This window comes from Ostrinia nubilalis, chromosome 25 (genome assembly GCF_963855985.1).
Source record: "Ostrinia nubilalis chromosome 25, ilOstNubi1.1, whole genome shotgun sequence".
In the NCBI taxonomy this organism is placed as follows: Eukaryota; Metazoa; Arthropoda; class Insecta; order Lepidoptera; family Crambidae; genus Ostrinia; species Ostrinia nubilalis.
Window position 1 is genome coordinate 7220484 of NC_087112.1, and position 13009 is coordinate 7233492.

Sequence of the window (13009 nt, forward strand, 5' to 3'; positions counted from 1 at the left end):
AAAGGAGCCCTTCCCCTGGAGTCACATAGTTATTACATTATTGCTGAACTATTATAGACTGACTAACTAGCAGGTGCTTCTTAAAATATTACGAGCCATGTAGTTTGTATTTTTATAGCAAGAACAGAGTTTCTTATTTTTATATCAAGCATGGTTATACCAAATGTAAAATTACAAAAATGCATCTATGACTATATGCCTCCGTAGATGGTAAACGTTTGTTTTGCATAGAAAATTTATAATAGAAAATTATTTACACATACTTATTACAGTGAAAAGTACAGTATCATACAATGTGGAACTCCTTGATGATTGTCCAAACAGTCCTATGCACCAAGTTTACACACTAAAACTTTCGCATGATCTCTCAGGCTGCTACTAAAGACCTAAATATGTACTAATGATTTAATTACCACCTCCAGCCATGGACGGCGCGGCGGCGGCTCCCGGAGCAAAGACCGGCGACAAGCCGCCGAGGATCGTGGACCATGCGCAGTCGCAGGTCGTCACCGACGGCGATGCGGTTACGCTGGCCTGCAGGTAACTAGATCGATAGATAACACGCTATTGTACACCTTACGAAACAACAACAGAAAAAATACACAAACCCTCTTAGAGCGCTTTACCTTTATTATATGACAGCGGATGCCTGCCTTCATTATAAAAACGCCGCTGCCGCCCTGCTGTCGCGCTTCTTACGCCCTAATGTGAAAGCGCTCTAATGAATAAAAAGTTACACCCAATTGAAAATTTTTTTAAAGTGACATTTAATTAGAAAGAAAAAGACGACACCTTTTTTTGGTGCACAACCATAACATAACAATCGGGCGGTCTTATAGATATTAGATAATTTTGATGTAGAACAAATCAGTATTGTCATTATTTTTATATTAGATTAGAATCAGCTGAAAACAACATCTTACAACAGCTAAAATACATAAATACCCAAACAACGCCATCTATTAACAAACTAAATAACCTCTTTCTCATCCCATAATTACTACAAAAATTAAACCACACTTTTCCCTACAGAATCGTAGGCGCCGAGCGTTTCGACGTGGTCTGGCTACACAACAACAAAGAGATCAAGCCTTCCAAAGACTTCCAGTACTCGAGCGAGGCCAACATTCACAAGTTACACATCGCAGAAATATTCCCTGAGGATGCTGGTGAGTAGTTCAGATGGTGACGCATAGATGGCGTTAAATTAGTAATTTGTTAATACGGGAAAGTTATAGTGAGTAGTTAAGTTAGTGATGCATAGATGGCGTTAAATGCAAGATTTGTTATTATGGAAAAGTATGTTGAGTAGTTGAACTAGTGAGACATAGATGGCGTTAAATATGTAAATTTAGACAAAAGTAAATCGATGTTATGATGCCAGTTTTAATTGTTGATTTATTTTCATAAACTGATTGATTTATTGTTAGCCGGTTACGAATTATCATGATTTATTAAAAAGAACTAGCGCTGTGATTTCTCACTAGACACTTCTAAATAAAATCTTCGATGTTCGACAAAACGTCTGTAGATGGCGCTAATGTTTAAATTATATTGAATGCAGTGAATCCGGGGTTCAATTACCCGTTGGGACAGTTAAAATCTGAATCCTTGCATTTATTTTTAATTAATCAAAAAAGGTTGATGTATAATAATAAAATAATAAACACACTTTATTGTACACCATACACAAAACAAGAAAGCAAGAGATACAGACAGTACAATTTAGGCAGTCTTAAGCGATCTCTTCCATACAACCTATGGAGGGGAATATTTCTGATATTATGGTTTACTAGCTTTCCGCCCGCGGCTTCGCCTGCGTGGAATTTTGTCTGTCACAGAAAACCTTATCGCGCGCGTCCCTGTTTCAAAAACCGGGATAAAAGCTATCCTATGTGCTTTCCCGGGACTCAAACTATCTCTATGCCAAATGACATTGGGAACTTTTTGCCCCACTTTTCGAAAAGTAGCGGACACAAACGAAACCTATCACAGATGATACATACTAATATCCAATGAATTTCCGTGCATTTTTTTTTTCTCTCTTATATGGGAATATTGAGAAAATGAAGTTTTAATATTTTATTTTATTTTACATTTAGGTAATATTTTTGACGACCTCCGTGGCGGAGAGGCGCACACACCGGTTTTCAAGGTGTGCCGGGCCAATCCTGAGGTCCCGGGTTCGATTCCCGGCCGGGACAATATAGAAAACGATCTTTTCACATTGTCTCTGGTTTGGGTGTGTTGTGGTTCGTCGTTCCCGATTTCCATAACACAAATGCCTTAGCTACTTATTTTGGGTTGGAGTAATATATGAGATGTTGTCTAATATTAATTTAAGTATTTATAATATTTTATTTATTTATATTATTTTATTTATATTTTTTATTTATTTATATTATTTTATTTACTTTTATTGGTTACTCTGCAATGCCAAACAACATAACATGTAAAAATATCAAATCATTTTAGGCAAATATATTTTCAACTTAGACTCGTCATATCTCAGAATTCCCATATAATATCACAACATAGCGCTTTAAGTGAATATACCTACAAGTATAAAGCTTTGAAATAAAATACGTTTCATCTTTGTCCGCCGTGGGGCATTTTCTCATATTAAAGTTCCCAATGTCCTTTCATCAAAATCGCTTCAGTGGTTTGGGCGTGAAAGCATGACAGACAGACAGAGTTACTTTCGCATTTATAATATTAGTATAGAGTAATGTTAAAATGGCCGCTGGGGCAGGAAAGTTCTTGAGTGGCGACCACGAGCCGGAAGACGTAGCGTGGGCAGGCCTCCCACTAGATGGACCAACGATCTGGTGAGGGTCGCGGGAGGTGCCTGGATGCGAGCGGCGCAGGACCGGTCTTTGTGGAAATTCTTGGGGGAGGCCTTTGTCCAGCAGTGGACGTCTTTCGGCTGAAACGAACGAACGAACGATTGTTAAAATAACATTTTGTTTCTAGGCGTATACACATGCGAGGCATTCAACGACGCGGGCGAGTCGTTCTCGTCGTGCTCCCTAGTAGTCATGGTGCCCGGAGAAACCCCGGCGGCGCCGCAGTACAAGCTGTTCCCAGGATCCGCCACCGTGTCATCCGCGGAGCCGGCCGTGTTCACCGCGGAGCTGGACAAGGTAGAGTAGACCCTATGGTCAGGCATCAGAGTCTCTTTCAGCTTGTGGCGCCGCAGTAGAAGCAGTTCAGTCAGTTAAGTTCACTACAGTCGCCTTCAATTTGTGGTAGAATAGACCCTATTCCCGCGCACTAAAGGCGCCTATAGCTTGCGGCGCCGCAGTACAAGCTGTTCCCAGGATCCGCCACCGTGTCATCCGCGGAGCCGGCCGTGTTCACCGCGGAGCTGGACAAGGTAGAGTAGACCCTATTGCCAGGCTCTAGAGGCGCCTATAGCTTGCGGCGTTGCAGTACAAGCTGTTCCCAGGATCCGCCACCGTGTCATCCGCGGAGCCGGCCGTGTTCACCGCGGAGCTGGACAAGGTAAACGGGACTATTCCCACCTCTCGTTCCCACTGCTGCAACTCCTGTGTAGCCAGGATCTACAGCTTGACCGCCATAAAAACCCAACCAATGAAGGTCAAGTTTGTCCTGGAGGAAAGTTAAAATGTCATTGGACCCGCAACGAAATTAATAAGCGGACAAGGTAAAGTGGACCCTATCTCAACGCATTAAAGCCCGCAGCAGTCCCAGCATCTGAAAAGACTTCCACTGCACAGGGTTTACTTATTGCTCGTTTTTTAGTTAAATGGGGAAATTGTTTCCATTTTTACTCTTCAGAATCTATAACTAATATCCTTTTGACCTCTGAGCTAAAACATCATACTAATTATCCAAAATCTTTACAGCCACCACTCCAGCTCCAGTGGTTGAAGGACGGCAAGCCAGTGGACGAGACATCAGCCCGCTACAGGTTCACAATGGAAGGCACGTCGCGATATCGCTTCGAGATCGCCAAGGCCTCGCCCGACGACGCCGGCCAGTACCAGGCCCGCGCTGTCGGTTCCAAAGGCGATGCGCACGCAGCCTTCTACCTAAACGTCAGCGACATCTAAACAAACCAATGACCAATAAACAGGGACCCAGAACACTACCCTGCGGTACCCCCAAAAAATGGAGAATGATTCAATTGAGCAATTTTTTTTATACAACTCGGAGTCTAAGTGTGTAAAGAAGTTTTTTTATATTAAATTATTTATTAATTTATTAAGTATTCATAAGTGTTACACCCTATCGAATGCCTACGAGAAGTCGCTTGGACGGAATCCTCGCTCTCTAGTCACTGTTAACGTTTAAATGTTAATTTATTTATTCGAATTTATCCGTTGTTATTATTTCTTTTTGTTTTCTTTATCGTATCTATTGTCCTGGCCTAACAGAATGCAGCTTTTAAATTTAAGCTTGAGTTTATACTTTATGTTGCGGTTGTGGGGATGACGAACCTTCGCCGAACGTTCGGAGCGCCACCGAAGAATGCTCGACGGACGGGCGTCGCCTCTAGCTACGATCTGTAATAATTATTTTTATATAACTGTATTATTTAATTGTACATAATTTAATTTATATCATGTGACCGCGTAATTTATAAATAAATATGTATACCTGAAAAATAAATATGGGTGTTTCATTTTGAGGTCATCTCAATCAACTTTGTTCAAAACATTGTGTAATTTAAAAAATCCTAAAAATAGTAGAGAATAGAATCATCATCAAATTCAAATGAAGACCTCCGTTTCAGTCTAACTCCACTGCTGGACTGCTCCTCTGTATTTATTATTGAATCAGTCACATCATCTGAGACTTCTTACTTTCCTTTCATTGGTTTTGCGAGACTTAAAATAATGTCCAATAAATTATTCATTTTTAGAATAAGATGCAGTAACCGGGTGGGTCTCATGGAGACCAAACACCAGCTACTAAAATATTACTTGTTTATGTATGTCTTCTTATAGAAATCGAAGCGAAAGTCAGAAAAATACTACAAAGTACGTGATAACTTTGTATCGTTTTGAGCCCTTTGAGAGGCGATGATAGCATCACCGCAGCTACAATTTATAACAATAATAGCTTGCATTAAAACCTCAAAGTTGATTTCCACAATCCACACTTTTGTTACCTCACAAGCTACAAATAGGCGTCTCGATCCGACACATAATCGAGGCATTACAGACTAGTGTTGTGTTGACAATCTATCGACATCGAGTCAAGTTAGATGACGTTTTATATCAAGCAAGGTCTAGTCAGCACTTAGTACAGTACCCGGCATTAAATATTGCACATCGACCTTTGGAAAGAGACTCGGTTAATTTCGGCTCGTAGAGCGTTATCTCTGTCGTACACTACCTACTTAGATACGATTGACAAAACGTCATTGACAAAACATTATTCAATGAAAATATTGTCCGAACTCTTAGTATTTCTCTTCGACAAATACTTTAACACATTGTGAACCACTTTTCTTTCACGACTATAAAAAGTTTTTAGCAATTTAATTCACAAAATCAATTGCGCACATTTAAAATAAAGTTTGTTTACACTTTGACAAAACGTCATTGTCAGTCATTGTTCAAGTGCGACAGTGATAACGCTCTACGAAACCGAAATTAGCCGATTGTCTCTTTCTAAAGGTCGATGTGCAATATTTATCGCCGGGTATTGTAATAGTGTGTGAGTTTTGAGACAAATTATTGTGATCTTTTTACCATTGTTGCTACATAAAACTCATTTATTTTTGCAAATAGGCTTTTAAAAAGCACTTTTACACGTCCCAATATTAACCCTACCACTGCTTCGGGACAATAAAGTCGGTCCTGAGAAGAAGCAGCGCAAGAAACTCAGTCACTATTACAACATACAAGGACGTTACTAAGATGCTGTGCCAAGTACCACCATCAGAAGGATCAGAATCTATGCTATTACAAAAAAGATATTACTGAACTACTGTACATGACTCCAGTTAGATTAGAAGACGTGATTTTGCTGATCACTTTGGTCACGAGTCACGAGTGAGATTCAACTACGCAACGCCAGCCGCCAGCGTTGTAATCCGGTACAACGAACCACCATTCCAAGCTACGTCAAAATATTTCAAAGATCAACAATTCACCAAATTCTATCGATACTAAAACAATCGATTCACACAACACTATTACGAACCTCGAACGTGACGCGGCAAAACCTCTTATTCAAAATACGCTTATTTTAAAATATGAAATCCCAGGAACCAGTTATGATTGTTTTTTATTCTTCACTCTACGAGGTGACGGGATCTATTCATGTCTTTTGCTCTTTTAAAGATCCGAATGAGTTGTTTAATTAAAACGGAGTGATGTGTTAGTTCTGTAATAATGCGGGTAGGTGTCGTTTTACTAGCAACATGGAACGTCGTAATTCAATTATGGAAATAAAATTTTAATTATGACCAGGCCAATTTGATCGATTCATTGCAATTTTAATATTACCTTTCTAAATAACTTTTATTAATTCGAAGGTAGTTTTTGCGTACGATCGTTAATTAAGTACGCCATTTACTTATTTTTATCAAACTAGTCACAGAATAAGTAATGGTCTTTAGTCCTGAAAGTGGATGTAAATTTTGGATTTAGTAATTTAATTATAAAATTAGGTGTTCATCTTACTAGAACAAATTATTTAGTTTTTTTTAACGTTGGCAACCCAAAATCTAATATTAGGCAGTTAATTGGCTAAGCTTACGGAGTCCTTATCGTGAAGGTAGAAAGACACGATGGAAAAGCATCAGAGACTTTTGAAGATAGCCTAACAGCATGAAAGTGTAAAACTGGCATCGTGGCATCAGCGACTTCTGAAGCGAACTATAAAGCATGAAGTGTGAACATTCAACATGCGCTTTGACTGCGGCCTGAATCTTCGAAAACATGAGGTAAGACCCTTGATCTTAAAAGTGAATTAATTCGTACACACAACTAATTTGTGCCACTTTTGTAATGGCTGCTGACATTAAAATTACGGCTCACAATGCATAATCCAACGCGTAGGCGTAGCATTGAATTCGTGTGCAGGCGGAACATAGGAAGTGACATTAAAGATATTACAGAGTTTCGGTGAAGAGTGAGTACGATGATAATATTATAAAGTACCCGCCCGCGACTATGTAGGTACGCGTGGATCCCGTTTTACCCCCTTCATCTATCTTACGCGGTTTAGATTTTTTCATACATATGTTTTTTCCCGCTAACTCCCGTTCCCGTGGAAATTTTGCAATATCCTGTTGTAAGTAAGCTTTAAGTTTACTAAGGTACCTGCATGCCAAATTTCAAGAGTCTAACTTAAGCGGTTTAGATTTTTCATACAAAAGGATTTTCCCGCTAATTCCCGTGCCCGTGGGAATTCCTAAGTATACTATAACCTGCCCAGGAGTATGAAGAATAATTGTACCTACCAAGTTTCGTTAAAATCCGTTGAGTAGTTTTTGTTTCTATAAGGAACATACAGACAGACAAAAAATTTACTGATTGCATTTTTGGCATCAGTATCGATCACTAATCACCCCCTGATAGTTATTTTGAAAATATATTTAATATACAGATTTGACCTCTCTACAGATTTATTATAAGTATAGATAGATTAAGGATAGATGCTTTATACAAAAGAAAAATAAGGTCACAAAATATAATTATTATTAGGTTTTTAACGGAGAAGCTCTTAGCCTGCATCTCCCCTGATGGAAAGTGATGACCAGACCGAGGGTAGAACCGAGCTACATCTGGAATCCTCAACCACAGACGACAAATTCATCCCACACCTATTTTATTTGGTACTTAATCTCAAATTTTTCATTATCCTCTCACCATCGAGGACTAGAAAATAACTTTCTATAGAAATGCTTACCAGTAGCTGTGCCAGTAGGCACTTTTACATTGTTGTGTAAATCTCTGCACCTAATAAATAAACGAGTGATTCGATGTAATCGGGGAAACTAAACTACTAGAAACTCCATAAACGATTCGTCTCAACTACTCGAAATTAAGCGTCTACCGTTAAACCTGGATAGACGCCATTAAAGTTATACGCATCACGGTTCACACGTGGTTAATAGTCGATAAAACGGTAGCTACGGGACCCTGCAGTTAACCTGTGCTCGGAAACCCCATTAGGATACGAAAAAGGATGAAAAAACTAACCTAATCACGGGGAGGCGGACGCAGAGATGCGACTGGCGATAAGTCGGTACGCACGAAATTGGGTTTGTTGTACTTTGTAGGGATGCTGATAAACAACATTCAAACACAAGCTTAAGCTTAATTGGAGTACATTCAATCTTGAGTGTCTTTTCATAATACCTACTTACCTAACTTACAATTTTACAGTTTTTCAGTCAGTAAATAATCTAATTGTTGATGGTGGTGGCTACCAAATCTTAGTTACTATGATTAATGTCTGTGCCAATTCCTCAGTCCATCGAGATCTAAAAATGGTCAATTTCTAGTCTGAATCGTCATTCATGGTATAGTTAGTTAGGTTAAGTTTGTTTTGTTTTGTGAATAAAATTGTTTTTTATACAGGGCATACAAGGCAGGTATTTGACCGCACCTGATGTTATGGAGATATCTAGTGTTACGTTTAACTGTCATTTAAGTGCTTATTCACTCTCGCTTTGAAAAGGTCCAGATTATAGAGTTGGTAGCGTAGTTACTGTCGCATCTCTGTGGCGCCCAAACCGCCGGTACCGCAGCAGCGATCAGAACAAAAAGTATCATATCTCCATTCCATATTTCAATATTTATCACAGGATCGTTCGTTTTCGGTCAAAATTCGTAAAAGGCTCGAAGTAGAGTGTGCTCTTTTTTCAATATGGAAGTTGTATTTCCTTTATTTTTGGCCGCTCTGTTATTATAAATGAGCTCGCCAGACGCGGGTTTTATTAACTTCTTATTTGTGGAGTGGATTTATAGAAAAGTTTAATGCAGGACGAACGAGATCAGTTCTTCGCGAACTGCTGATTTATCTAGCAATCAGCTGCAATTTTTATGGTAATTACATGGACTTCCAATAATAAATTACTGATAACTTTTGCTATTATTCATTTTAAATATCAACTTTTCAATGTGGGAATTTAGGGTAAACTTTATTAAGGGCTCTTGAGCTTATTCCTTTTGGCTATGCGGTCCTGTTCAGGAGTCTTAGAATTACTAGAACTGATAACCTAATTATTAGTTTAGATAGGTACCTACTAGCTTTTGCCCGCGGCTTCACCCGCGTGAAATTTAGTTTGTTACAGATCGTCATAAATTATAGCCTATATGTTATTCTGGATTATAAACAATAATGTATGTAATTATAAATAATAGTGCGCAGAACTGACGGCCGATGGGGCAGCAAGGTTCTGGAATGGAGGCCGCGTACCGGAAGGCGCAGCGTGGGACGTCCACCTACAAGGTGGACCGACGACATCGTAAGGGTAGCAGGGAAGCGCTGGATGCAGGCCGCTTCCAATCGATCAATGTGGAAAGCATTAGGGGAGGCCTATGTTCAGCAGTGGACGTCCTATGGCTGACATGATGATGATGATGATGAAACAATAATACTGTAAAGTTTCATCAAAATCCGTTCAGTAGTTTTTGCGTGAATGAGTAACAAACATCCAGACATCCATACAAACTTTTGCATTTATAATACTAGGACTAGGACTAGGGCTAGGATAGTAGGATCTTTATAACATCGACTTTTACATTTTAATTCATCCTATAATATTCAATCAGTTAGACAGCGTACGAAGACTTACAAATGGAAAAAAAGTTAGAATGTTGTTTTTGTTAAAAATGAGTGTCAATAAAGTTCAAAATTCCGTGAGTTCATTGAAAATAATTAGAAATGCCCGTATACGGAACACGATGCAGTTTTGAATCAGTGCACGCCTTATAGTTAATTTTTCCATATCTTATTTGATTCTTGGAGTCAAGACACCGACTGCGTGGAGTCGCTTTGCTCAAAATATTTAATTTAATTTATAGAAGACATAACCACGCGAAGCTACTTTGAATATGATTTTTTAATCAAGGTACAAAATAGTTTTTATAGTTATTGCTTATTCAGCACACCAGCAATGGAGTTATATCTTTTGTAACCAAAAACCGGCAGCAAACTAAGAACTAAGTAAACTCAGGTCGGCCGTTTGGTGTAGTGGTTCGAAACGGATTACTATAATTATTCCGGAGGTTGCGGGTTCGATTCCCGCACAGTACAAACATTTGTGTGCATGAACATAATATTATTTGTTTGTTTTGGACTAAGTGTTTTCTATGTATAATACTCGTATGTATATTAAAAGTATGTTTATATCCGTTGTCTAGTACCCATAGTAGGTACAAGCTTTGCTTAGTTTGGGACTAAGTAGAAGCGCAGTGTAAATCAATGTCCAAGGATTTTTATAAGGTAATTTTTCATACCTGTGTGCATAAAAATGTTTAGTATGAAAAACCTCGTTACGATCGCTATGTTAACTTGGCCTTGCTAACTGAAACTAATGGAAATACACTGAAAAAGTTTAAAAGTTACTTTCTGATAAGTTTTATTTGCGAAAAGGTGACTGAGTTTCTTCCGCCACTTTCTTCTCAGCACCAGCCCATTTATGTTGTCCCGAAGTGGTGGTAGGGCAAGCTATATTTGGGAGGTGTATAAGCGCCCTAGAACGGGCTTAAGTACTGAATAAAAGATTTTATTTGAGTTCAACGAACAAAGAACTATAGGAGAACGGTTCCGAAGTTTTCAGTATGTTTAAAAATTAATTATTTCATGAGCACAGTCGACTCCACCGCCGCCTCTGTTCCAGCACTTACAATACTTTATTACGTCGTCCATCGAAGTCGTTTATTTGCGCGATCGGCCCGTACTGATTTAAAACTCATGTGTCTTCAGTTCGATTCTGGCCGGGTGCTCGCCGATCTCATACACGCCTAGATATCTCTTCTTTGTACCAACTTACGAACGCACTTTACATATACTTTAAGTCTGTTAAATAAGGTTGATTTTTGATTGGGTTGGTTCAGCAGATGTTGGTATTTATTACAACAATTTAAGTTCTATAATAAAGGCAGATAGATTTTAATGTAAATTGTTATTCATGTGTTTATGTCTTCCTCCAGATAGGATCGCACTAAAAATAGCTTGTGTGAGATAGATTGGGGTATGTGGAGTGAATTTTAATAGTTTTGTTGTTAAGTGCTTGTTATAGAAATGTGTTAACATAATGATAGGTTTATGGGAGCAAAGATTTGACAGTAGGTTTGGTGAGTATGTACTGTAGTTTTTTTTTGTTAAAATCAAAATCAAAAATATTTATTCAATTTAGACCACAAGTGGCACTTATGAACGTCAAAATATTAAATTAACGAGTTTAAAATTGAAGCGCGATCGTAATGTAAATGGATGGGATGGGGCTTCATGAGCCACCATAGGGCACCATAGGTGTCTGATATTGAATTTTCAGATTGATGAGGTAACATGACCTCTTTTTTTATTCACAAAAAAGTACTCATAATTATCCTCAATATTTGTCTCACCAGGGAATCGAACCCAGGAGTAAATGATTAAAAAGTCACGTGTGGTGTGACTGACGGACTGACTGACATAGTGATCTATCAACGCATAGCCCAAACCACTGGACGGATCGGGCTGAAATTTGGCATGCAGGTAGATGTTATGACGTAGGCATCCGCTAAGAAAGGATTTTACGAAACTCCACCCCTAAGGGGGTAAAACGGGATCCACGCGTACGAAGTCGCGGGCGGCCGCTAGTTATTTACAAAGGTAGAGCAACTAGTAAAAGCTAGTTAAAAAACGAAGCCCTAGTTTCATTTATTCCCACTCATTATTTCCAATCCGACTTATTTACAGCTCATAATATCTCGGTCGCTATTCTAAATCAAGGCGCCTATTTAAAATCTGCGCGTACGCATCTCACACGAAAGAAATCGAATAACGATTAGTGCGAGCCATTTCGAATTGGGTATTCGCGAGTATCACCATGGAAATAAGCATAAATCCTGCTCATAGATTAGAGAACATACAGAAGGTTACATACGTTGTAAATAAGCTGACTTTTCTACCTAATTAATTTAATTTGACGTAAATTAACGAGTTTGAAATTCAAGCTCGATGGTTAAGACCTTTTTTAGAGAAACTAAACAGATAAATACTTTAAATATTAAAACAATGGTTTTTGTAGCATTAAAGTAGAACTCTAGGTTTGTAGACAGAATAAATAAATGATAAATGCTACATAATACCCATAGATTTGATGCAGTTTGTTATTAATAATATTATATTTAAAAGCTTGCAGAAAGAAGTATTTATTTAAACGTCATTACTCCATTGACCATATACTATTGCGTTGTGATTTTAAGTTTTTTGAATTCGGTTGTTTCTACAAAGCATTTAAGGCATTGGATCTTCTGTACCTGTCCTATCTTTGCCCCAGTAACTTATTGATACCCGGGGGAACCCTCAAACCTTAAACGAGCGATGACCCCACGCTATTGTTTCAAGCCACAAAACAAAAACTTTAGGAAAGATTAAGATTAACTTGAGCCCTTCGATTGAGTTCCGTCCGAACGTTTTAGAGAGAAAAATGTGCCTATTTACAGTACTTTTGTGTACTGTACTATTTGTATATGTCAACGTGAAATTGTGTACTCTGTCAGTTTATAATATAACGCATTAGATTGTAAACTAACAGTGGGTTAGGTTAGGTTAGATTGTAATTTAACAACGTTAGATTATAATTGGACGGAATTCACAATTTTACGGTGACATATACATACAGCGTGGGCACAGATGGCAATACGTCAGACTTTGGACTTTTGTTATAAAATAGTATATTTGATGCTTGGCGTTTCCCTACAAGATCACAAAAGGAACGAGTGGATCAGAGAAAAGACGGGGTCAGCGACGTGGTGGAAGAGATTGAGAGCCGTAAATGGAGATGGGCAGGGCACATTGCATGAACCAG

General features: G+C 38.6%; 1 protein-coding gene across 1 annotated transcript in view; it reads left to right on the forward strand.

Moving 5' to 3' along the window:
- The window catches only part of LOC135084185 (twitchin), a 211053-nt gene extending 206418 nt beyond the window's left edge, over positions 1–4635 (forward strand). Inside the window, exons 160-163 of the mRNA XM_063978926.1 lie at positions 423–540; positions 1033–1169; positions 2974–3143; positions 3870–4635. Coding sequence (XP_063834996.1) covers positions 423–540; positions 1033–1169; positions 2974–3143; positions 3870–4076 — 632 coding nt within the window. The 3' untranslated portion in view covers positions 4077–4635. The remainder of the gene's footprint in view (positions 1–422; positions 541–1032; positions 1170–2973; positions 3144–3869) is intronic.
- Positions 4636–13009: the final 8374 nt, after the last annotated feature.